At 40.6% G+C, this 27924-nt stretch overlaps 2 protein-coding genes across 2 annotated transcripts in view; both read left to right on the top strand.

Moving 5' to 3' along the window:
• Window positions 1-16690, top strand: part of LOC133754984 (uncharacterized) — a gene marked incomplete at its 5' end in the record, with an annotated part of 76913 nt that extends 60223 nt beyond the window's left edge. Inside the window, 4 exon segments of the mRNA XM_062185311.1 lie at window positions 10959-11042; window positions 14868-14998; window positions 15536-15708; window positions 16554-16690. Of these exon segments, the coding sequence (XP_062041295.1) occupies window positions 10959-11042; window positions 14868-14998; window positions 15536-15708; window positions 16554-16690 (525 nt within the window).
• Window positions 16691-16784: 94 nt separating this feature from the next.
• LOC133754985 (MLV-related proviral Env polyprotein-like) lies at window positions 16785-18733 on the top strand. Its single transcript, XM_062185312.1, has 2 exons — window positions 16785-17405; window positions 17517-18733. The coding sequence occupies exons 1-2, from the start codon at window positions 16785-16787 to the stop codon at window positions 18702-18704; spliced, it is 1809 nt and encodes a 602-aa protein (XP_062041296.1). The 3' UTR covers window positions 18705-18733.
• The last annotated feature ends 9191 nt before the right edge of the window (window positions 18734-27924 follow it).

A 27924-nucleotide genomic window follows, 5' to 3' on the forward strand; every position in this document is an offset into this window, starting at 1 on the left:
GGAAATTTTAATTTTGTGCTGGGAAACAGTAGTTGATTCCACATGGAGGCACCAGCTCCACACTTTTGTATTTTCTAGGGAGAAAGCTAGAGGAGCTGCTGCAAACAAACATGATATGTCTGTTTGTATAGATAACATTTTATGCACTTGCCTAACAAAAAGACTTTGCTTTTCTCCAAAACCAATTTTACTGTGATTTTCTCAGTCCATTCCATGTGAATTCCACACCACTTGTGGGTTTGTGAGTAGATGAAACCAGAAATATCTGGTTGTGTTTTGGTTAACTGAATACCAAATATTGTGAAAGCATCTCTGTTTGTGTTTTCTAGATATTATCGACGGACTTTATTTTTTGGAATGTTTTTTATCAGGGAACATTTAATTTTTTTTTTAACTTTTATTTAATGAATACAAATTTCCAGTGTACAGCTTATGGATTACAATGGCTTCCCCCTCCCATAACTTCCCTCCCACCCGCAACCCTCCGCTCTCCCGCTCCCTCTACCCTTCCATTTGCATCAAGATTCATTTTCAATTCTCTTTATATACAGAAGATCAATTTAGTATAAAGGTTTCAACAGTTTGCACCCACATAGACACACAAAGTAAACATACTGTTTGAGTACTAGTTATAGCATTCAATCACAATGTACAGCACATTAAGGACAGAGATCCCACATGAGGAGCAAGTGCACAGTGGCTCATGTTGTTGACCCAACAAATTGACACTCTAGTTTATGGCGCCAGTAACCACCCTAGGCTGTCGTCATGAGTTGCCAAGGCTATGGAAGCCTTCCAAGTTTGCTGACTCTGATCATATTTAGACAAGGTCATAAAAGAGAGAGTGAGGATAGTAACCAATGATCCTAAGAGTGGCATTTACCAGGTTTGAACAATTATACAGCATTAAGTGGGGAAGAGGACCATCAGTACACACAGGTTGGGAGTAGAGCCATTGGTGGTAGAGTAGAGGTTATGATTACAAAGGAATGAGGCCTAAGTATGCTAGACAGGGTCTAGAACAAAGGACAGAGTCATTATTAGAGGAGCTAAGAAAGGTGCTGTCTAAGCTACAATTAAGTTTTCTGATTGAGAGGCAAATAGAACCTGCTAGAAGGGGCTTGATAATAATCTGGTGGGCTTTAGGCCTTGTAAATTCAGAGGCCCAGACCTATCTATCTCTTCGCATGGGGTATATCCTAAGGGAGGTGTGAACCTCCTAGGGGAAGGCACTCTGTTGACTTTCATTACTTGGCTGGCCTGGGAGGAGAGCTGGCCAGGTAAAGGCAGGGGTCATCTCTAACAAGAAATTTACAGTTCTGCCTGCAATGTTGCTGACCCTACTTGACCATCCCCTCAGCTGCAGTGGTCACTTTGGAAGTTGGGCTGAGTGAAGGGCTTTTCAGCTTAGAGCCAATAAGATCTGTGGCTCTGACCTGGGCATCCTTCAACTCCAGGGCAGGTGCATTTCCAGTGATCCAACTCTTGGCAGAGCTGCCAGGGCTCTTCACAAGCTGACTTCTGCTGAAGCCCAGGCTTACCACATTGAAAGCCACTGCAGTGGACTGGCCTGTTGGGTCTCGTTGAGGGCAGATTACTGTACAGATCAGCCATTAATAGGCCTGCCACCCATTGCTTCTGATGCCGAGCTTTCTTTTCCTCCTGGTTTGTGTTAAAGCAGACCAGAGGATGCAAGTCAAGGGAGTGCCCGTGTCCCATCTCTAATCTTCAGTGGCCTGAACTACAAGTCTATAGTCACAGGCATGTTCTGAAATAGTTTTTCTAAGGTAGACAATGCCCATGAGAAAAATTATTTTCTCACTTTAAAACTTTCTTTCCCTTTGGTCTGAAAGGGAGGTTTTTTCTACTTACTGTATACTTGGCTGATGGCGAAGTGAATCTAGCTATGAGATTATTATTTAAGTTCTTATTTTGGCTATGCTATTACAGAAAAATGTTAGCCATCTCTTTTATAAGGTCTAAAGATTAAATTGTGCTTCTTACAGATTCCTTCATAATAGAATTAGTTTTCTACCTTGAAGAGAATAGAGAAATGAAAGAACAAGTTAGGCTTAGAATAGAGAAATGAGGGAGCAAGTCCTAGATCGCTTGCTGACAATAGCAATATCACATGAATACTTAGCAAACAGTTTCAACCATTAGATAACAACTTAAGAAAACATTTACCAGAAGGTCCAATGCCTTCTATAATTTTTAAGAATCATGTATTTGAAAACACCTCTTAAATATCTAACATGGTGTAGTTTGTTTAACCAGTAAACTTAAGCACAACCATATAAAATGTTTTTAGTTTTTTTTCTACCAACAAGTTTAAAACATATGATACACAGATTCAGGTCACACAAATTAAAATGTATCTTTGATTGATTTTAGCAGCTTAAATTTATGAACAATCTTATCTATAAGCCATTTAAAATAAAACTCTTAATAAAATTTCCCCACGTGGACATACAATATGTACACACATATCATCTTCATAATCTTGCATTTGGGTATCTTTTTCATTTGGGGGTGTCATAGTGTCTTCCTTGTTCTTGTTACCTCGATTTTTGCATTTGTTGTTTGGCATGTTGGAGATATTTGGTTTCTTCACTGTGGTGTTTTTTCTTGTTACACTTTGGCTCTATATTAAGTGGACTGTCTGCTTTCAGTGGAGCCTTAGAGGCTTGAGATGAGTGTGGCCTGAGAGCTGTGTTTGGTTCCTCAGGGCTGAGGGTGTGTCAAAGATGACACTCCCAGGTTAGTTGTGGTAAATCTCTCTTTCTTTCTTTCTTTTTTTGATTCAAAAGGGAAGTAATTCCGCACAGCTGAATGTAATTGGAGGTAGTTAGCAGGCAAATGATATACCCACAGGAGCCAGAGATTGGAAGCTCTTTCCCAAGGACCACACAAGGAATCTGTGCTGCCCTCAGTGTGGGCTCCAATTCTCCTGCAATCTCCCACTGGGTTGCCAAGTTAGATGCTAATCTCCTGTTATTTCACCCCTCCCCCCAGAGTCAGGTTTTTTCTGCTAGGCTCAGGGCCGGTGCAGACCTGAGGTCGCCCTGCTTATGATGTATCTCCAAAATGGCGCCTGCTCTTTGAGAGAAAAACTCGTGTCCGTATTGGTCACTTTTTTTTTTTCCTCTCTCTCTTCTAGTTAGCCTGGTGAACTTTTCCCCACGGAGTTTCAAGCCTCGTTCCCTCTAGTCTCCTCTTTCCGCTTGCCCGCTGGTGTCTCGGGCTATTGAGGTTCGGCTCACCTCGCGTTCCAGCGCTGGTGCGTTGAGTCTGCCGCTGGTGTCCTGAACTTGGGCTCCCACGCTCTCCACGCAGGTCCACTGTGAATCACTAGTTCCGGAAGAGTTTCCTCTGCTGTTTCTTCCCCTACTCTTCCTTGACCCTGCAGTATCTCCACTTTTATAAATGTGTGTCTTGACGAACTATCAATGTGCTCCTGTCCTATTCCGCCATCTTGCTGCTCTCCTCAGGGAACATTTAATTTTGTACTGGGAAACACTAATTGGTTCCACATAGAGAAAACAGCACTACACATTCATATTTTCTATGAAGAAATCTCGAGGAACTGGGGCAAACAAACATGATATTTCTGTTTGTATAGGTGACATTTTATGCACTTGCCAAACGAAAAGACTTTGCTTTTCTCCAAAACCATTTTTACTGTGATTTTCTAGGTCCATTTCATACGAATTCCACACCATTTTGTTTGGATATGACTGGATGAAACCAGAAATATCCGGTTGTGTTTTGGCTAACTCAATCCCAGATATTGCGACAGCTTCTGTGTTTGTGTTTTCCAGATAATATGGATGGACTTTATTGTTTTGATTATTTTTTATCAGGGAATATTTAATTTTGTGATTGGAAACACATGGAGACATTAGCTCTACACAATTGTGTTTTCTAGGGAGAAAGCTAGAGGAACTGCGGCAAACAAACATGATATTTTTGTTTGTATAGATGACATTTTATGCACTTGCCTAATTAAAGGACTGTGCTTTTCTACATAACCAATTTTCCTGTGATTATCTGGGTCCATTGCTTACAAATTCCACATGACTTTGTGGGGATATGAGTGGATGAAACCAGAAATATCCGGTTTTGATTTGGTTAACTGAATACCAAATATTGTGAAAGCATTTCTGTTTGTGTTTTCTGGATATCATCGATGGACTTTATTTTTTTGGAATGTTTTTTATCAGGGAACATTATTTCTATGGTGGGAAACACTAATTGATTCCACATGGAGACTCCATCTGTAAACATTCGTATTTTCTAGGGAGAAAGCTAGAGGAACTGCGGCAAACAAACATGATATTTCTGTTTGTATACATGGTATTTTATGCACTTGCCTAACGAAAAGATTTTGCTTTTCTCCCAAACCATTTTACTATGATTTTCTCAGTAAATTTCCTACGAATACCACACCATTTTGTTTGGATATGACTGGATGAAACCAGAAATATCCGGTTGTGTTTTGGCTAACTCAATCGCAGATATTGTGATAGCCTCTGTGATTGTGTTTTCTAGATATTATCTATGGACTTTATTGCTTTGAATGTTTTTACAGGGAACATTTAATTTTGTGATTGGAACACTAATTGTTTCAACATGTAGACACCAGCTCTTCACATTCGTATTTTCTAGCCAGAATGCTAGAGGAACTGGGGCAATCAAACATTATATTTCTGTTTGTTTAGATGACATTTTTTGCACTTGCCTAACGAAAAGACTTTGCTTTTCTCCAAAACCATTTTTACTGTTATTTTCTCGATCCATTGCATATAAATTCCAGACCACTTTGCAGAGATATGAGTGGATGAGACCAGAAATATCTGGTTGTGTTTTCGTTAACTGAATCCCAAATATTGTGTAAGCATCTGAGTTTGTGTTTTCTGGATATTATCGATGGACTTTATTGTTTTGAATCTTTTTTATCAGGGAACATAGAATTTTGTGGTTGGAAACACTAATTGTTTCCACATGGAGACACAAGCTCTGCACATTCGTATTTTCTAGGGAGAAAGCTAGAGGAACTGGGGCAAACAAACATGATATTTCTGTTTGTACAGATGACATTTTATGCATTTGCCTAATGAAAAGCCTTTGCTTTTCTCCAAAACCATTTTTACTGCGATTTTCTCAGACAATTTCATACGAATTCCACACCACTTTGTCAGGATATGAGTGGATGAAACTAGAAATATGCGGTTGTGTTCTGGAAACTCAATCCCAGATACTGCGACAGACTCTGTGTTTGTGTTTTCGGGATATATCTAAGAATTTTATTATTTTGAATATTTTTATCAGGGAACATTTAATTTTCTGCTTGGAAACACTAATTCGTTCCACATGGAATCACCAGCTCTACATATTCGTATTTTCTAGGGAGAAAGCTAGAGGAACTGCTGCAAACAAACATGATATTTCTGGTTATGGAGAAGACATTTTATGCACTTTCTAATGAAAAGATTTTGCTTTTCTCCAAAACATGTTTACTGTGATTGTCTGTGTCCATTGTATCTGAATTCCACACCACTTTGTTCAGGATATGACTGGATGAAACCAGAAATATCCGGTTGTGTTTTGGCTAACTCAATCCCAGATATTGCTACAGCCTCTGTGTTTGAGTTTTCTGGATATTATTGATGGACTTAATGGTTTTGAATTTTTTTCATCAGGGAAAATTTAATTTTGCGCTGGGAAACACTAGTTGACTGCACTTGGAGACACCAGCTCTACACATTCATCTTATCTAGGGAGAAAGCTAGAGGAACTTCGGCAAACAAACATGATATTTCTGTTTCTATACATGACATTTTATGCACTTGCCTAACAAAAAGACTTTGCTTTTCTCCAAAACCAATTTTACTGTGATTTTCTCGGTCCATTCCAGGTGAATCCTATCACCACTTTGTGGTGATAGGAGTGGATGAAACCAGAAATATCTGTTTGTGTTTTCGTTAACTGGATACCAAAAATTGTGAAAGCATCTCTGTTTGTGTTTTCTGGATATCATGGATGGACTTTATTTTTTGGAATGTTTTTTATCAGGGAACATTTAATTTTGTACTGGGAAACACTAATTGGTACCACATAGAGAAAACAGCTCTACACATTCATATTTTCTATGAAGAAAGCTAGAGGAACTGTGGCAAACAAACATGATATTTCTGTTTGTATACATGACATTTTATGCACTTGCCTAAAGAAAAGTCTTTGCTTTTCTCCCATTTTTTTGTACTGTGATTTTCTCGGTCCATTGCATACAAATTCCACACCACCTTGTCCAGATATGACTGGATGAAAACAGAAATATACGGTTGTGTTTTGGCTAACTCAATTCCAGTTATTGCGACCGTCTCTGTTTGTGTTTTCCAGATATTATTGATGGACTTCATTGTTTTGAATGTTTTTTATCAGGGAACATTTAATTTTGTGCTTGGAAGCACTAATGTGTTCCACATGGAGACACCAGCTCTACACATTCATATTTTCTAGGGAGAAAGCTAGAGGAACTGTGGCAAACAAACATGATATTTCTGTTTGTATAGGTGAAATTATATGCAGTTTTCTAACCAAAATGAAGGACCCCAAATCTGGGAATCCAATGCGCTCGGGTGGTTGCCCAATGACCCAAAACTCCAGCCCAGTAGATGCAAAAGCAAGAGTATATTTATTAATACGTTTGCTTAAATGGGCTCCCCAGCACCTCAGGCAGTAGAGAGTCAAGAGAGCCCTGAGCAGGGGTAACAGCAGTTTTTAAAGACAATAGCCACCTGATTGACATATGTATGCGGGGCGTTTGGTGATTGGCTATTTTGAAGGGCAAACTCTTGTTGCGATTTTAGTGAGGGAAGGGGTAAATTTATACAATGGTCACAGAACCTTATTGCAACTCTTTTCCGGACTCCTGCAAGTGTTATCACATGAGACAGTTACACAGAGCAGTTTCACAAGGCAGTTTCCCAAGGTTATTCTGCAGGCAGGTGGAGACACAGTTATCTTAAGGAAGAGTAACTGCCAGCAGCCAAACTTTTTAACCATTGTTAAAATTATTTTAATATTTACTTTTAGCAGGGGTCTTACATTCCCTCATCTTCTTTTTGTACTGATTTTAATCTTAAAATTTTAAGGGGTTTTTCTTAGTTTAGCCATAGAGTCCCTGATGATCCCTGAATGATCAGTGTAGAAGTAGCACTTTTTTTAGAGCAGCACATAAACCCTTTTTTTAAAAAAAACAATAAGACCATCCTCCTTCTGTTCTGCAACACTACTTTTGAACGTGATGTTAAAGACTGTTCTAGCTTACCGATGGTCTGCTCTAGGTCTTCTACTGCCCTATGGAGTGCCTCATATTTCTGGCGTTGAATATTATTTTTTTTTTGCAAGGGCAGCGTTGCTCTTTCCACACCTGCCGCAACCCCCTTTTTATTTAATTGAGAATGGCCTCTGTCTTAGGTTGCCCTCAGTCATTCCTGTCCTTACCCGTCATCGGTAACTCTGGCAGCTTGGCCTAGAGCCCTGTCTTAGGTTGGTACAGGATGCTGAGTGTCTTACCCGTCTTTGAGTACCATTCCAGCCTGACATTAGGTGAGAGATGAAACATACAGCCAAATATCAATTATTTTTGATTACAAAGGAGGTTTGGTAGCAAACTTGAACCAATTCTTCAGCTATATTGGACAGTCCACTAGCAGTAAGATTGTTTTGGTCACTAAACATGCAAGCCTTCGCAGTCCACGGTTATTTCCAAAGGCCAGTCCAGGAACACTTACTACTGATACAGCCATGGTAATGGCAGTGTCCTCTCCTATTAGGATGACGTTGCCATTACAGTCTTCAGGTGAAGCATGCTGCCGACGCGCTCTATCCGCCGCTGTAAATACAGATGTCAGCATTGGGGCCACATGGCCCAGGGAGCAATTGCAGAATTTATCAGAGGCTAATGATGTAAAGGCATATTGGCTGCATAGAAAAACCCATCCCTTAGGAGTCCGCGTCCCATTCCAGTACCAGATCAGGTCCATTCCATTGCTTGGTGATAGGATCCCTCCATTTCACCATTGCTCTTTTCGCAGCTATTTTTAAACAGTTAGAATTTAACAGAGACATCAAGACTTGAACATAATAGATTACTTTAACTCATTGCTTTAACAGAGGATCAGACTTTGATTTTATGTCAAAGAAAATAGACTAATAGTTTTATAACTGAAAATATCTTCTTTCCATAACATTTTGTAACTTTCTCACACCTTCTGTAACATACTCGAACCTTTTGTAACTTACTCAAACCTTCTGTAATCCAAAGTCATTTTCCAGGTTTTACCTGATTTCTTAACATGCCAAATTAGATAATTTTTTTATTACCACCTAGCGGTTTGACTCCAAAGGGCAGCATTTTTTAATTTATATTTATTTTGTACCCTTTTTTTTAATTGCTTACACATGCATCAGTATGCAGATAACAAAATCCATCCTCACCTCCCCAAAGCCTATAGTTTATTTCCCTTTTTTACTGGCACTGATTGCAAACCTCAATAACTTGTGGAGGCTGTGCACTCCGTAACTTGTCATTTTAATTTTTACTCAATCCTGAGCAGAGAGCCCGTTTTTTTTTTTTTGTTTTTTTTTTTTTGTCAAAGAGGCCAACTGAGGGTCTTTCCAGCCAGGAGCATCACAGGTTACACATGCAACTTCAGTTTTCTTTTTAAAGAAAGGCATTGCTTTGTATACTTGCAGATCCTGTCGACTATGCCAATTTGTGACAGCAAATTATTTTTCTGCTGTCTGCTGTGCACAGACTTAGTTACTTTTAGTTTAATCTGCAAGAAATACGCTGCAAGCCTTGTAGTGCACACTAAAATTATTTAGAGGAAAGACAATAAAGGAGCATAGATTAACAGAATGTTGCAATAAACATGGCTCCATTGCTATAATGATATTATAGCAAGAGGGTCCACTGATCCCTGTAGGGAGGGCCTGAGGCTTGCCCCGCTTCCAGTTTTCCTGAACTCTGTTTTTTAGTGAATTACCTTTTTTTATCAGTTTTGGGGTGACATTAATTGGCCCAATGCCTTTCCTTTAGCACCAGGGGAAAATCCCAGGAGGAGCCTTATTTTGATTTTTGACTTTTGGACAATTTTTGTACATGTCCCTGCAGAGCGGCAGGTCCTGAATGTCCTGTTTTTAAGTGAATCCATTTTGTTAATCCCTTATCAAAGGGACTGTTACAGAACACCTCAGCCACAGTAGCCAATCGATCCATGTTTACATTGTACTTATGGTTAGCAGAATTTATAGTACTGTGGGCATCACTAGGCAATCTTCACAAAGCACCAGAAAAGGATCCATACTGAGAATCAGACATTATCAGTAATCATTACAGGCATGTTTAACATTTAGCTTGACTGTGTGTTCCCCTGGGATGAAACAGCAGCAGCAGAGGCTTGCTCCGGCTCCCTCTTAAAGCCCCCAAGGACACGGGTGGCTCATTGCTAAGATTTTAGGCAAGCAGTGCGTCCCGTCTTGGATCTTGGCCAGAGAGCCGAGACACAAAGCATGCCCACCTGTTTATCAGAAACATTCCTTTATCCTCCTCCTCGGGAACTGGCCAGGCTCCCAAGGAGCAGGGGAAGGTCATCTGACAGCAAAGTTACTTGTCTACCAGAGCTGAACCTAGATACAAGCCTCTCTATCCCAAAAATCTGTCCTTACATTTGGCCCTAGGGTTGCATTGAGAGGTAGACATAATTAACACATTATAAGAATGCAATACAAAATTTTTATACAAGTATGCATTTAGCAAACACAATAATATTTAAGGCATTTTAAGGATAACTTGAAACATATCTGAGGGGGAATTAGCTTCTTGGGCACCCATGTCAAGGACATAAAAAACAGTACCATTTCAATACAACAACTCAAGCTGCTGCAGACAGCCTAAGAACTGGCTAGACAATCCCATGGCATGGAGATCTGACGCATTGTTACTTCGTAAACAGACATGTTGAGGCGCACACAGTCCAATTAACAAATGCGCTAACATTTTGCATTACTCTGAAATTAGTGATTCGGGTTTCATTAAATATTTGTAACATCTCTTTTTGATAAGACAACAAATTTTTTAGCGGATGGAACACGGTGGGTAACCATTTAGCCATAATGATAGTAGCCTCTTACTATCTGTAACTGTTACATTCTTGTAGGTTTGTGCAATCTTAACTATTTGCAGCATATTTTGATTTACAATTTTTTGTAAAGCAAACCAAGCATAATCTGTTCAAGCATTCCTATTAATAATAGGGTAGAGTTAACACATAATACAAAAATAGAATGGGTAGTCCGGACACTTTGTTACCACAATTTCTCATTTTACATAGTAATATTAATTTTACAACAGGTAACATTTACTTTAAGTAAAATATTTAAATACAGGGTGAGGGCTGTCCAGTGTACACTGATTTATATTTTTTTACTCCCAGTGTTTCTTATTTACAACACCCTCTTCAGCAAACCAAGGACAAAACTTTTTTTAACAGCGCTGATAAATTGCTCTACGGTTTGTTTCTTTAACCCTATCCTCTATATCTGCAATAAAGTTTTTCCAGCCTTTGTTATGGCTTGTTTTGTTTCTTTAAATGCACATTTAAATCTTTTTTGAGTACATTTTAATGTTGCTCATCCACGACTCCTTCTGCGAACCAAGGACTGACTATTCCTATGGCATCAATGAATTGTTCTATGGCTCACCTTTTTTAACCCTATTTCCTGCATCTGTAATGGAGTCTTTATAGCCTTTATAATGGGAGGGTCTTGGGTCAGGTCTTCCCACACGGTGATATAGGGAACCTGGTCAGGGTGTCCATGGGGTCCTGGTTGAAAGACTCATACCTTGACCTGTGAGATAATATCAGCATTAAAGGTCCTATCCCTAGGCCAGGCCAACCAACCTCAAAGGTCGACCATTCCGAGGAACAGAAAGTCACCCACTTTTTACTTTTGACGTCGATCGACTGATTGTGCGCGCAGTTTTGAACTTCTTTTCAGTGGCCTAAAGTAAGGTTTAAAGGGGTGGTTAGTTGTTGCCCCATGGGTACAGAGAGAGTAAAACGAACCAGGAGGGGAACAAGAAAACAGATGCACACAACACACAAGACGAGCCGTGGCACCAAATCGGTAGCAAACCGAAAGTACAAGTTCAAATGGGAGCGGCCAGATGGCCAGACTCTCCCTGGGAAGGAGAGAGGCACTTTCTCTCTTGTTTCCCCCAAACCACCGCTGGAGCATCCCCCAGGGTGGGACCAGGGGTCTCAGGGCACATCTGCCTCCCCCACTGGTCCGATACAAATTCAAGTCCTGTACGGGCACCAAGTGCAGACTTAAACACTGACCAGATGACGAGAAGTATGGAACCAATAAAACAAGTAGCTTACCTCCAACTGGTCACAGAATTGGGTCTGGGGGCGTCCAAATCCCGGACGAGCCCCCAATGAAGGACCCCAAATCTGGAATCCAACGCGCTCGGGTGGTTGCCCAAAGACCCAAAACTCCAGCCCAGTAGATGCAAAAGCAAGAGGATATTTATTAATACGTTTGCGCAAATGGGCTCCCCAGCACCTCAGGCAGTCGAGAGAGCAAGAGAGCCCTGAGCAGGGGTTACAGCAGTTTTTAAAGACAATAGCCACCTGATTGACATATGTATGCAGGGCGTTTGGTGATTGGCTATTTTGAAGGGCAAACTCTTGTTGCGATTTTAGTGAGGGAAGGGGTAAGTTTATACAATGGTCACAGAACCTTATTGCAACTCTTTTCCGGACTCCTGCAAGTGTTATCGCATGAGACAGTTACACAGAGCAGTTTCACAAGGCAGTTTCCCAAGGTTATTCTGCAGGCAGGTGGAGACACAGTTATCTTAAGGAAGAGTAACTGCCAGCAGCCAAACTTTTTAACCATTGTTAAAATTATTTTAATATTTACTTTCAGCAAGGGTCTTACAAAAAGATTTTGCTTTTCTCCAAAACCATTTTTACTGTGATTGACTGTGTGCATTGTATACGAATTCCACACCATTTTGTCCGGATATGACTGGATGAAACCAGAAATATCTGATTGTGTTTTGGCTAACTCAATCCCATATGTTGCGACAGCCTCTGTGTTTGTGTTTTCAGGATATTATCTATGGACTTAATTGTTTTAAATGTTTTTAATCAGGCAATATTTAATTTTGGGCTTGGAAACACTAATTGGTTCCACATGGAGACACCAGCTCTACAAATACGTATTTTCTAGGGAGAAAGCTAGATGAACTGGGGAAAACAAACATGATATTTCTGTTTGTATAGGTGACATTTTATGCACTTGCGTAACGAAAAGACTTTGCTTTTCTCCAAAACCATTTTTATTGTGATGTTCCCGGTCCATTGCATATGAATTCCACACCACTTTGTCAGGATATGATAGGATGAAACCCAAAATATCCGGTTGTGTTTTGGCTAACTCAATCCCACATATTGCGACAGTGTCTGTGTTTGTGTTTTCTGGATATTACCCAGGAACTTTATTATTTTAAGTGTTTTTTATCAGGGAACATTTAATTTTGTGCTGTAAACACTAATTGGTTCCACATGGAGAGACCAGCTCTACACATTCGTATTTTGCTGGAGAAATCTAGATGAACTGCGGCAAACAAACATGATATTTCTGTTTGTATAGATGACATTTTATGCACTTGCCTAACGAAAAGACTTTACTTTTCTCCAAAATCATTTTTACTGTGATGTTCGCGGTCCATTGCATACGAATTCCACACCAATTTGTCCAGATATGACTGGATAAAACTGGAAATATCTGGTTGTGTTTTGGCTAACTCAATCCCACATGTTGCGACAGCCTCTGTGTTTGTGTTTTCTGGATATTATCAACGGAATTTATTATTTGCAATGTTTTTTATAAGGGAACATTTAATTTGTGCTTGGAAACACTAAGCGGTTCCACATGGATTCACCAGCTCTACACTTTCGTATTTTCTAGGGAGAAAACTAGAAGAACTGAGTCAAACAAACATGATATTTCTGTTTGTATAGGTGACATTTTATGCACTTGCCTAATGGAAACACTTTGCTTTTCTCCAATACGATTTTTACTGTGACTGTCTGTGTCCATTGCATACGAGTTCCACACCACTTTGTCAGGATATGACTGGATAAAACCAGAAATATGCAGTAGTGTTTTGGCTAACTCACTCCCATATGTTGCGACAGCTTTGTCCGGATATGACTGGATGACACCAGCAATATCCGGTTATGTTTTGGCTAACTCAACCCCAGATATTGCTACAGCATCTTTGGTTCTGTTTTCCGAATATTATCAACGGACTTTTTGTTTTTAATATTTTTTATCAGCGAACATTTAATTTTGTGCTGGGAAACACTAGTTGACTCCACATGGAGACACCAGCTCTGCACATTCGTATTATCTAGGGAGAAACCTAGAGGAACTGCGGCAAACAAACATGATATTTCTATTTCTATAGATGACATTTTATGCACTTGCCTAAAGATGAGAAAATAAGGCAGGATGGGGTTAAAATGGAGTTGCTTGAGCTAACTGCATATTGTTCTGCTTCTGTGCAAATTAGCTGGGCTTGCAAAATGCTTTTATGAGCTAATTGAACTTTAGTTGAACCTGTAGCATGTGATAATTATTTTAGGAGCTGTGTTAAGTTTTTGGTCACGATGACCCCGTATTTGTGCTTGCTCATGTACTTTGTTCCTTTACCCTGGAAAAACCCTTTACCTTGTGATTATTTGTCATGCTGTGGTTTATCTTGTGATCTTTTGTAATGTTGTGGAGATATGCTAATGTTGTGGTTTTAAGCCTTAAATACTCTGTGCGGTTGATGGTCGGGGTCGTTCTCTCTGCACTGCTTTGTAGTGTTACTGAGACGGCCCATCTGCGCAGATGTAATAAACTTCCTCATGCTCTTTGCATCGATTGGAGTGGAATTCGTGCTTCTGGGGCTAGGCTTCTGGCGGCTAGGCGTCCGGGCGCTAGGCGCCGAAAGAATTGAGCCAGTAGTAGGTAAGGACAGACGTGTCCGCGACCCCTGGCTCGGGCCCTGGGGGACGCTCCAGTGGCGGTGTCTCGGGGGAGGCTGGCCAGGCAGCTCTCCCACCAGGTAAAAGGTTTTCTTCCCCGGGAGAAGGGCTGGTGGCAGCAGCCACTCCCGTCGGAAGTTTTGGTTTCAGTTTTGTCTTGGTGTTGCGCGCAGTGTCTTTGTGAGTTTTGTGATTGTCTTCTGTGTTCTAATATACTTTCCTTATTTGCCTTTCCCCTCCAACATGGGACAGGAATTAACTACACCTTTGAGTCTTACTCTAGGTCATTGGAGAGAGGTCCGGGAGCGGGCCCAAAACTTGTCTATAAGAGTGCAGAAGAAGAACTGGACAAGTTTCTGTACGTCCGAGTGGCCAGCCTTAAACATCGGGTGGCCATGGGATGGGACTTTTGACTCTCGAATTATCTTACAGGTGAAGAGCCAGGTCTGCAGGGGAGGTAAAGAAGTGCGCCTGAATCAAGTGCCCTACATCTTTGTGTGGGAGGACCTGGCGAAAAACCCCCCAGACTGGGTAAAACCTTTCCTCCTTTCCAACAGGGCGGTGGCAGAGCTCGATCCTACTATACCCAGCACCGCCCTGAGGATGAAGCCCAGTTCTGGGTTGTCAGCAGTTGCCCTGGGGGTGGCGTCGAGCCCCAAACCCCCTCCGATCCTACCCGCAACACCCCTAGTATCGGAAATTGCAGACCAGGGCAAATACCCTACCTCAACCCTCTATCCATTACAGGAATTGGACACCCTCAAACCTGAAAAACCCTTAGCTCCTCCAGGCGAGCAGGAAGACCTTTTTGATATTTCACCACCTTATTCCCCCCGCCTCCTTAGAAGGGCACCTTATATCCCCCGCTTTCCAAGAAGGCCCGCGGTGCCCTTTTTGGAAACCAGAAGAGAAATGGAGGAGGAAGAATCCGATGAAATAGAGGAGGAAGGACCCCCGGCCCGTTCTAGCTGGCCATCCTCCTCCTCCATATAACTGGGATCACAAGCCCTGATAGGACTTGCAGGGCCTGTTTTACTAACATTAATTTTACTACACTTAAATGGAACTCTGTAGGAGACTCAGACTCTACTGCCAGACTCTCCTGAGAGGCTTAGCTAAAGGGGTTACAGGGGTAAAAATTGACATTGTTTAGCTTAAAAGTTTTTTAGTTAAAAACAAAAGGGGAAGTTTAAGATGAGCTAAGAAAAAGGAACTAACTAGGATCCTGGCCACCACAGTTAAAAGGATGTAGAGTAAGGGAGAATCAAGATAGGCAGGGACCCCGGGAGACCGACAAAAGCACAGAGAAGTGCCCAAAGGACAAGTCTGCTTAAGATCCGACTAACAACGGAAATCCAGTGGTGCACGTCTGCCACACGGGAGTGAACTGACCGAAAACGGCCTCTGCAAGACAGCGAGAGAAAAGACGGCAGCAGCGGAGTGGTGAGGCTGGGCGACAGCGGCCCCTCCCTCGCTGGGATACATGTGGTCCGTCACACGGTTGGGGACAGTGTTGGGGATGCAGGCCCTGCCCAGGTTCCCGTGGATAATGCTCCATCACCTCCTGCGGTGTCCGGGACGGGCCCACGTGAGCCGACATATCCCCCTAGCTTCCAGAGTACAACGGAGATAACAGTGGGAGACGGCCGAATGAGGACAGTGGTTTGGGTTTCCACCTTCAACCCCCCGAGGACTCTGCTCGGCAGGCAGGGCTGATCGCTATGGACCATGCACTCCGTGCAGCTAAGAAAAAGGAGCGGATGGCAATGCACAAGAACAGCAGGTATGCTCTCGCCACTACCCACGGGGAACTCAAAATGGACAAAGGCTTTATCGACCAGGAAGAAGAATTGCGCCAATGTTTCCCTGATTTGGACTACCAAAGGTACTGGGGTCAGACACCGGGCCGGCCTTCGTCTCCAGGGTAAGTCAGATGGTGGCACAGGTGTTGGAAATAGAAAGTTACATTGTGTCTATAGGGTAAGTCAGATGGTGGTAGCGGTAGCCAGGGTGCTGGGGATGTAGTCAGGTAAAAACGTATAAATGGAACAATTAGAGAGACCTTAATTAGATTAATAATTAAGACTGGCACTAGTCTCTTTAATTGCTTTGTTCGTGCGGCTAGGGGAGGCTTTGGCCAAGTAAATAACGGAGAGCTGGCACTAGGGACTGGGTCGAGATGTCGCCGACGGCTTTATTTGGGGGTTCCTAATACCACGGGTGCCGGGTGTTAAATTATGTCTGTTTTCCTAATTGATCTGGTTTGGGCTGGATGCGGAGGCGTGGATGAGCGACAGGCACAGCACTATGACAAACTGGGCAGTGCTGGCTTGCGCTGCGTTCAAGCTTCTGTATATAAACTGCGTATGGAAACCCACACCCGCGGTGGATCGGTTGGGGCCAAGTATTGATTCTTTTGCACCTTCCCTTCAGACTCGTACCCGGACCTTGCAGCTGGTCCACAACCACATAGAGAAGCAGTTGATTGCCGTATACTAATCCAAGTGCCCTGCGCCCCCGCATTCATACTCGATTGTGACTGTCGTCTGCGCCCGCAAGTACCAGACTAAGTCTTGCTAAAGGAAGCCTTAGGACGACAGCTGAACGAAGTCAAGGGACCGGTGACCTCGCCGACAAGCAGACATCATCAAAGACATCATCAAAATGAAAACTACAACGCACTCAAGACCCCCTCAAGATAAGATCCTTCTACTCTTGGTACTCTCTTTTAGCGTGGTAGCAGTAAGATCAAGCCCCCATATCCCTCATCAAATTACCTGGCAAATTATCAATTTAAGAACCGGAGCAACTGTCAACAGCTCCACTGCTTTTGATGTTCTTAGTAATTTCTTTCCAGATATGTATTTTGACCTCTGTCAACTTTTTGATGCTGAGGATGTATGTGTAGGGAGGGGAGGGACCTATGTTTGTCCCGGGGGGAAGAATGGAAAACCTCTCCCAGGTTGCGGGGGCCCCGAGGTGGGGTACTGTGGAGCATGGGGATGTGAAACCACTGGAAGCGCATACTGGAGCCCCTCCTCTTCATGGGACATGATTACTATCAGGGCGGCTCCAGGTATAACGTTCAGCGAATGTGGGGGAAGGGACTGTAGTACTTGTTTGGATGGGACGTTGGGTAGGTGCCACCTCCAGATCCTTCGCTTCACAGATAAGGGAAAACAGGACAAATGGGTGGGGCCTAAATCATGGGGCATCTACTTGCATAGACCGGCTAAAGATCCCTTTGCTTTATTCGCCTTGAGCCAGACGATTACTGTCGCATCCGTATCAATTGGGCCAAACAAACTATTAACAAAACAAAAAAGGCCACCCGCTTTACCTTTTAAAAAGAAAAAATCCCGTGGGCAAGTGCTTGTTAGGAATCGGCCCACTCAGACGCCTGCCGACAATCGGTCCAGTCTGACTCCCTTAACACCCACCTTTTCAAATAAGCCTGTGGTAACCACGCCTCCTCTGCCCGGTTCTGCATCTACCCCTTTACCCAGGGCAGAGAATAGGCTCCTCAGCCTAATAGATGGGGCCTACCATGCACTAAATAGTTCTGACCCCAATAGAACCCAGGATTGCTGGATGTGCCTTGCCTCACCTCCCCCTTATTATGAGGGAGTGGCCGTCATTGGAAATTGGACCAACCATACTACTGTCCCTCCCCGGTGCTCTAGTTTGCCATCCCACCAGCTGACTCTTACGGAAGTAACAGGACGGGGGCTTTGTGTAGGTTCCATTCCCCCTCGATACCAGGGCCTCTGTAACAAAACCATGACCCTCAAACCAGGCGCCTATTATTTAACAGGGCCAGATGGGTTATATTGGGCATGTAATACTGGCCTGACCCCCTGCTTGGCAGGACAAGCTCATAATCAAACTCATGAATGGTGCGTCATGGTTGAAATATGGCCTCGGGTCACGTTGCATAGCTCTGAAGAAGTCTACCAACACTATGAAGGAAATCTCCGGTTCCGTAGGGAACCCGTATCCATAACGCTAGCTCTTATATTAGGAGGACTCACAGTTGGGGGTATTGGGGCAGGCATAGGTACCGGAGTTACTGCTCTACAAAAGACAAATCAATTTCACCTGCTACAGCAAGCTATGCATTCAGATTTACGAGCCTTAGAAGAATCTGTTAGTGCCTTGGAAAAATCCTTAACTTCACTTTCTGAGGTAGTATTACAAAATAGAAGGGGGCTGGATTTGGTATTTCTAAGGGAGGGGGGACTTTGTGCAGCCTTAAAGGAAGAGTGTTGTTTCTATGTGGATCACACTGGAGTGGTCAGAGATAACATGGCAAAATTAAGGGAAAGATTAAAACAGCGGGAGAGCTATTTTAAGACAGGACAGTCATGGTTCCAGGGCTGGTTTAATTCATCCCCTTGGCTCACAACTTTAATCTCCTCTATCACAGGGCCCTTAGTAATATTACTCTTAATTTTAACCATTGGACCCTGCATAATAAATAGGCTTCTTCAGTTTGTTAAAGATAGACTGTCTGTCACCCACGCCTTGATCCTAACCCAACAGTACCAAAGTTTAAAACCGGAGGACATAGAAGAAGGATTTTAAAATACAGCTATCCCTTAAATTTTAAGATTAAAATTTGACAAAAAGAAAAGGGGGGAATGAGAAAATAAGGCAGGATGGGGTTAAAATGGAGTTGCTTGAGCTAACTGCATATTGTTCTGCTTCTGTGCAAATTAGCTGGGCTTGCAAAATGCTTTTATGAGCTAATTGAACTTTAGTTGAACCTGTAGCATGTGATAATTATTTTAGGAGCTGTGTTAAGTTTTTGGTCACGATGACCCCGTATTTGTGCTTGCTCAAGTACTTTGTTCCTTTACCCTGGAAAAACCCTTTACCTTGTGATTATTTGTCATGCTGTGGTTTATCTTGTGATCTTTTGTAATGTTGTGGAGATATGCTAATGTTGTGGTTTTAAGCCTTAAATACTCTGTGCGGTTGATGGTCGGGGTCATTCTCTCTGCACTGCTTTGTAGTGTTACTGAGAAGGCCCATCTGCGCAGATGTAATAAACTTCCTCATGCTCTTTGCATCGATTGGAGTGGAATTCGTGCTTCTGGGGTCGGTAGAATTGTGAGACACCTTTCTGGGGTCTTACAAAGAAAAGACATTGCTTTTCTCCAAAACCATTTTTGCTGCGATTTTCTTGGTCCATTGCATACGCATTCCACTCGAGTTAGTCCGGATAAGACTGGATAAAACCTGAAACTAACTATATCGCAGATATTGCTACAGCCTCTGTGTTTGTGTTTTCCGTATATTATCAATGGACTTTATGGTTTGGCATGTTATTTATCAGGAAACATTTAATTTTGTGCTGGGAAACTCTAGTTGGTTCCATATGGAGACACCAGCTCTACACATTCATATTTTCTAGGGAGGAAGCTAGAGGAACTGCGGCAAACCAACATGATATTTCTGTTTGTATACATGACATTTTATGCACTTGCCTAAAGAAAAGATTTTGCTTTTCTCAAAAACCATTTTTACTGTGATTTTTTGGTCCATCGTATATGAATTCCACACCACTTTGTCCGGATATGACTGGATGAAACCAGAAATATTTGGTTGTGTTTTGGCTAACTCAATCCCACATGTTGCGACAGCCTCTGTGTTTGTGAATTCCAGATATTATCGATGGACTTTATTGTTTTGAATGTTTTTTATCAGGAAACATTGAATTTCGTGCTTGGAAACACTAGTTGACTCCACATGGAGACACCAGCTCTGCACATTCGTATTATCTAGGGAGAAACCTAGAGGAACTGCGGCAAACACACATGATATTTCCATTTCTATAGATGACATTTTATGCACTTGCCTAAAGAAAAGACATTGCTTTTCTCCAAAACCATTTTTAATGTGATCTTCTCGGTCCATTGCATACGAATCCCACACCACTTTGTCTGGATATGACTGGATGAAACCAGAAATATCTGGTTTTTTTTGGTCTAACCCAATCCCAGATATTGCGACAGACTCTGTGTTTGTGTTTTCTGGATACTGTCGATGGACTTTATTGTTTTGAATGTTTTTATCAGGGAACATTTAATTTTGTAACATAGAAACACTAACTGGTTCCACATGGAGACACCAGCTCTACACATTCGTATTTTGTAGGGGAAAGCTAGAGGAACTGAGTCAAACAAACATGATATTTCTGTTTGAATAGATGACATTTTATACACTTGCCTAACGAAAATACTTTGCTTTTCTCCAAAACAATTTTTACTGTGATTTTCTCGGTCCATTGCATATGCATTCCACACGAGTTAGTCCGGATATGACTGCATGAACCCAGAAATATCCGGTTGTGTTTTGGCTAACTCAATCCCCGATATTATTACAGGTTCTGTGTTCAATGTTTTTCAGATGTTATCGACAGACTTTATTGTTTGAATGTTTCTTATCAGGGAACATTTAATTTTGTGCTGGGATTTACTAATTGGTTCCACATGGAGACACCAGCTCTACACATTCGTATTTTCTAGCAAGAAATCTAGAGGAACAGTGGCAAACAAACATGATATTTCTGTTTGTATACATGACATTTTAAGCACTTGCCTACCATAAATACTTTGCTTTTCTCCAAACCATTTTTACCGTGATTTTCTCTGTCCATTGCATATGAATTCCAGAGCACTTTGTCCGGATATGACTGGATGAAAGTAGAAATATCCGGTTTTGTTTTGGCTAACTCAATCCCAGATATTGCTACAGCCTCTGTGTTTCTGTTTCCCAGATATTATCAATGGACTTATTTTTTTGAATGTTTTTTTATCAGGGAGCATTTAATTTTGTGCTTGGTAACCCTAATTGGTTCCACATGGAGACACCAGCTCTACACATTCTTATTTTCTATGGAGAAAGCAGAGGAACTTCGGTAAACAAACATGATATTTCTGTTTGTATAGATGACATTTTATGCATTTACCTAACAAAAAGACTATGCTTTTCTCCAAAACCATTTTTAATCTGATGTCCTCGGTGCATTGCATACGATTCTACACCAGTTTGTCCGGATATGACTGGATGAAACCAGAAATATCCGGTTGTGTTTAGGCTAACTCAATCCAAAATATTGTGAATGCCTCTGTGTTTGTGTTTTCTGGATATTATCGATGGACTTTATGGTTTTGAATATTTTTATCAGGGAACATTTAATTTTGAGCTGGGAAACAATAATTGATTCCACATGCAGACACCAGCTCTACACATTCGTATTTTGTAGGGGAAAGCTAGAGGAACTTCGGCAAACAAACATGATATTTCTGTTTGAGTAGATGACATTTTATACACTTGCCTAAAGAAAAGACTTTGCATTTCTCCAAAACCATTTTTACTCTGATTTCCTCGGTCCATTGCATAGGAATCCCACACCACTTTTTCCGGATATCACTGGATGAAACCAGAAATATCAGTTGTGTTTTGGCTAACTGAATCCCACATATTGCTGCCGCCTCTGTGATTCTGTTTCTGGATATTATCGACAGACTTTATTGTTTTGAATGTTTTTTATCAGGGAACATTTAATTTTGTGCTGGGAAATGGAGACACCAGCTCTGCACATTCGCATTTTCTAGGGAGAAAACTAGAGGAACTGCCGCAAACAAACCTGATATTTCTGAATCAATTGAAGACATTTTATACACTTGCTTAACGAAAAGACTTTGCTTTTCTCCAAAACCATTTTTAGTGTGATTTTCTCAGTTTATTGCATACGAATTCCACCCCACTTTGTCCGGATATGACTGGATGACACCAGCAATATCCGGTTGTGTTTTGGCTAACTCAACCCCAGATATTGCTACAGCATCTTTGGTTCTGTTTTCCGAATATTATCAACGGACTTTTTGTTTTGAATATTTTTTATCAGGGAACATTTAATTTTCTGCTGTGAAACACTAGTTGACTCCACATGGAGACACCAGCTCTGCACATTCATATTATCTAGGGATAAACCTAGAGGAACTGCGGCAAACCAACATGATATTTCTATTTCTATAGATGACATTTTATGCACTTGCCTAAAGAAAAGACATTGCTTTTCTCCAAAAAAATTTTTACTGTGATCTTCTCGTTCCATTGCATACGAATCCCACACCACTTTGTCTGGATATGACTGGATGAAACCAGAAATATCCGGTTTTTTTGGTCTAACTCAATCCCAGATATTGCGACAGATTCTGTGTTTTTGTTTTCTGGATATTATCAATGGATTTTATTGTTTTGAATGTTTTTATCAGGGAACATTTAATTTTGTACCATAGTAACACTAACTGGTTCCACATGGAGACACCAACTCTACACATTCGTATTTTCTAGGGAGAAAGCTAGAGGAACTGTGGCAAACAAACATGATATTTCTGTTTCTATACATGACATTTTATGCACTGGCCTAACAAAAAGAATTTGCTTTTCTCTAAATCCATTTTTAATGTGATCTACTCGGTCCATTGCATACGAATTCCACACGACTTTGTCAGGATATGACTGGATGAAACCAGAAATATCCAGTTGTGTTTAGGCTAACTAAATCCGAAATATTGTGAATGCCTCTGTATTTGTGTTTTCTGGATAAAATCGATGGACTTTATGGTTTTGAATGTTTTTATCACGGAACATTTAATTTTGTGGTGGGGTTCACTAATGGGTTCCACATGGAGACACCAGCACTACACATTCATATTTTGTAGGGGAAAGCTAGAGGAACTGAGTCAAACAAACATGATATTTCTGTTTGAATAGATGACATTTTATACACTTGCCTAACGAAAATACTTTGCTTTTCTCCAAAACAATTTTTACTGTGATTTTCTCGGTCCATTGCATACGCATTCCACACGAGTTAGTCCGGATATGACTGCATGAACCCAGAAATATCCGCTTGTGTTTTGGCTAACTCAATCCCCGATATTATTACAGGTTCTGTGTTCAATGTTTTCCGGATGTTATCGACAGACTTTATTGTTTGAATGTTTCTTATCAGGGAACATTTAATTTTGTGCTGGGATATACTAATTGGTTCCACATGGAGACACCAGCTCTACACATTCGTATTTTCTAGCAAGAAATCTAGAGGAACTGTGGCAAACAAACATGATATTTCTGTTTGCATACATGACATTTTAAGCACTTGCCTACCATAAATACTTTGCTTTTCTCCAAACCATTTTTACCGTGATTTTCTCTGTCCATTGCATACGAATTCCAGAGCACTTTGTCCGGATATGACTGGACGAAACCAGAAATATCCGGTTGTTTTTTGGAAAACTCAATCCTAGATTTGCTACAGCCTCTATATTTCTGTTTCACGTATATTATCCACCCATTTATAGTTTTGAATGTTTTTTATCAGGGAACATTTAATTTTGTGTTGGGAAACACTAATTTGTTACACATGGAGACACCAGCTCTACACATTCGTATTTTCTAGGGAGAAAGCTAGAGGAACTGCAGCAAACAAACATGATATTTCTGTTTGAATAGATGACATTTTATGCACTGGCCGAAGGAAATGATTTTGCTTTTCTCCAAAACCATTTTGCATGTGATTTTCTCGGTTCATTGCATACGAATTCCACCCCACTTTGTCCAGATATGACTGGATGACACCAGCAATATCCGGTTGTGTTTTGGCTAACTCAATCCCAGATATTGCTACAGCCTCTGTGTTTGTGTTTTCCAGATATTATCAATGGACTTTACTGTTTGGAATGTTTTTATCAGGGAACATTTATTTTTGTGCTGGTAACACTAATTGGTTCTACATGGAGACACCAGCTCTACGTATCATTATTTTCTAGGTAGAAAGCTAGAGGAACTGCGGCAAACAAACATGATATTTCTGTTTGTATAGATGACATTTTATGCACTTGCCTAAAGAAAAGACTTTGCTTTTCTCCAAAGACATTTTTACTTTGATTTTCTCAGTGCATTGCATACCAGTTTCTCCATATGTGACTAGATGTAACCAGAAATATCCGGTTGTGTTTTGGCTAACTCAACTCCGGTTATTGTTACAGCCTCTGTGTTTGTGTTTTCTGGGTATTATCAACAGACTTTATTGTTTTGAATGTTTTTTATCAGAGAACATTTAATTTTGTGCTGGGAATCACTAATTGGTTCCACATGGAGACACCAGCTCTACACATTCATATTTTCTACGGAGAAAGCTAGAGGACCTGAGGGAAACAAATATGATATTTCTGTTTGTATAGATGACATTTTAAGTACTTTCCTAACTAAAAGTATTTGCTTTTCTCCAAAACAATTTTTATTATGATTTTCCCAGTCATTGCATACGAATTCCACACCACTTTGTCTGATATGACTGGATGAAACCAGAAACATCAGATTGTGTTTTGGCTAACTCAATCCCACATATTTCGACAGTGTCTGTGTTTGTGTATTCTGGATTTTATCGATGGACTTTATTGTTTTGAATGTTTTTTATCAGGAAACATTTAATTTTGTGCTTGGAAAACCTACTTGGTTCCACATGGAGACACCAGTTCTACATATTCGTATTTTCTAGGGAGAAAGCTAGAGGAACTGTGGCAAACAAACATGATATCTCTGTTTGTATACATGACATTTTATGCACTGGCAGAACAAAAAGGAGTTGCTTTTCTCTAAAACCATTTTTATTGTGATTTTCTCGGTCCATTGCATATGAATTCCACACCACTTTTTCCGGATATGACTGGATGAAACCGGAAATATCCGGTTCTCTTTAGGCTAACTCAATCCGAAATATTGTGAATGCCTCTGTGTTTCTGTTTTCTGGATATTATCGATGGACTTTATTGTTTTGAATGTTTTTATCAGGGAACATTTAATTTGTTTTGGGAAACCCTAATTGGTTCCACATGGAGACACCAGCTCTACACATTCGTATTTTCTAGGGAGAAATCTAGAAGAACTGTGCAAAAAAACATGATATGTCTATTTCTATAGATGACATTTTATGCAATGGCCTAACAAAAACTCTTTGCTTTTCTGCAAAACCATTTTTACTCTGATTTTCTTGGTCCTTTGCATACGAATTCCACCACACTTTGTGCGGATATTTCTGGGTTAAACCAGAAATATCCGGTTGTGTTTAGGCTAACTCTAACCGAAATATTGTGAAAACCTCTATGTGTTTTCTAGAGCTTATCGATTGACTTTATTATTTTGAATGTTTTTTTATCATGAAACATTTAATTTTGTGATTGGAAACACTAATTGGTTCCACATGGAGACACCAGCTCTACACATTCGTATTTTCTAGGGAGAAAGCTAGAGGAACTGTGGCAAACAAACATGACATTTCTGTTTGTGTAGATGGCATTTTATGCACTTGCCTGATGCAAACACTTTGCTTTTCTCCAAACCATTTTTACTATGATTATCTGTTTCCATTGTATACGAATTCCACACCACTTTGTCTGGATATGACTGGATGAAACCAGAAATATCCTGTTGTGTTTTGGCTAACTCAATCCCAGATATTTCTAGACTCTGTGTTTGTGTTCTCTGGATATTATCATCGGACTTTATTGTTTTGAATGTTTTTTATCTGGGAACATTTAACTTTGTGCTGGGAAACACTAATTGGTTCCACATGGAGACAACAGCTCTACACATTTGTATTTTCTAGGGAGAAAGCTAGAGGAACTGCGGCAAACAATCATGATATTTCTGTTTGTATAGATGACATTTTATGCATTGGCCTAACAAAAAGACTTTCCTTTCTCCAAAACCATTTTTACTGTGAATTTCTCGGTCCATTGCATATGAATCCCACACCACTTTGTCTGGATATGACTGGATGAAACCAGAAATATCTGGTTTTTTTGGTCTAACTCAATCCCAGATATTGCGACAGACTCTGTGTTTGTGTTTTCTGGATATTGTCGATTGACTTTATTGTTTTGAATGTTTTTATCAGGGAACATTTAATTTTGTACCATAAAAACACCTACTGGTTCCATATGGAGACACCAGCTCTACACATTCGTATTTTCTAGGGAGAAAACTAGAGGAACTGCCGCAAACAAACATGATATTTCTGTTTCTATACATGACATTTTATGCACTGGCCTAACAAAAAGAATTTGCTTTTCTCTATAACCATTTTTACTGTGATCTACTCTGCCCATTGCATACGAATTCCACACCACTTTGTCTGGATATGACTGAATGAAACCAGAAATATCCAGTTGCGTTTAGGCTAACTCAATCTGAAATATTGTGAATGCCTCTGTATTTGTGTTTTCTGGATAAAATCGATGGACTTTATGGTTTTGAATGTTTTTATCACGGAACATTTAATTTTGTGGTGGGGTTCACTAATGGGTTCCACATGGAGACACCAGCTCTACACATTCGTATTTTGTAGGGGAAAGCTAGAGGAACTGAGTCAAACATGATATTTCTGTTTGAATAGATGAGATTTTATACACTTGCCTAACGAAAATACTTTGCTTTTCTCCAAAACAATTTTTACTGTGATTTTCTCAGTCCATTACATACGCATTCCACACGAGTTAGTCCGGATATGACTGCATGAACCCAGAAATATCCGGTTGTGTTTTGGCTAACTCAATCCCCGATATTATTACAGGTTCAGTGTTCAATGTTTTGTGGATGTTATCGACAGACTTTATTTTTGAATGTTTCTTATCAGGGAACATTTAATTTTGTGCTGGGATATACTAATTGGTTCCACATGGAGACACCAGCTCTACACATTCTTATTTTCTATGGAGAAAGCAGAGGAACTTCGGTAAACAAACATGATATTTCTGTTTGTATAGATGACCTTTTATGCATTTACCTAACAAAAAGACTATGCTTTTCTCCAAAACCATTTTTAATCTGATTTCCTCGGTGCATTGCATAGGAATTCTACACCACTTTGTCCAGAAATGACTGGATGAAACCAGAAATATCCGGTTGTGTTTTGGCTAACTCAATCCCAGATATTGCTACAGCCTCTGTGTTTGTGTTTTCTGGATATTATCGATGGACTTTATGGTTTTGAGTGTTTTTGTCTCAGGAAACATTTAATTTTGTTCTTGAAACACTAATTGGTTCCACATGGAGACACCAGCTCTACACATTCGTATTTTCTAAGGAGAAAGCTAGAAGAACTGCGGCAAACAAACAAGATATTTCTGTTTGTATACATGACATTTTATGCACTGACCCAACAAAATGATTTTGCTTTTCCGCAAAACCATTTTTACTGTGATTTTCTCAGTCCATTGCATACGAATTCCACACCACCTAGTCCGGATATGACTGGATGAAACCAGAAATATCCGGTTGTGTTTAGGCTAACTCATTCTGAAATGTTGTGAAAGCATCTGTCTATGTGTTTTCTGGATATTATGGATGGACTTTATTGTTTTGAATGTTTTTATCAGGAAACTTTTAATTTTTTGCTGGGAAACAATAATTGGTTCCACATGGAGACACCAGCTCTACACATTCGTATTTTCTAGAGGAAAGCTAGAGGAACTGCAGCAAACAAACATGATATTTCTGTTTGTATACATTACATTTTATGCAATTGCCTAAAGAAAAGACTTTGCTTTTCTCCAAAATCATTTTTACTGTGATTTTCTTGGCCCATTGCATACGAATTCCACACCACTTTGTCCGTAATTGACTGGATGAAACCAGAAATATCCGGTTGTGTTTTGGCTAACTCAATCCCAGATATTGGGATAGCCTCTGTGTTTGTGTTTCAGGATATTATCTACGATCTTTACAG

This window comes from Lepus europaeus, unplaced genomic scaffold (genome assembly GCF_033115175.1).
Source record: "Lepus europaeus isolate LE1 unplaced genomic scaffold, mLepTim1.pri SCAFFOLD_37, whole genome shotgun sequence".
Classification (NCBI taxonomy): Eukaryota; Metazoa; Chordata; class Mammalia; order Lagomorpha; family Leporidae; genus Lepus; species Lepus europaeus.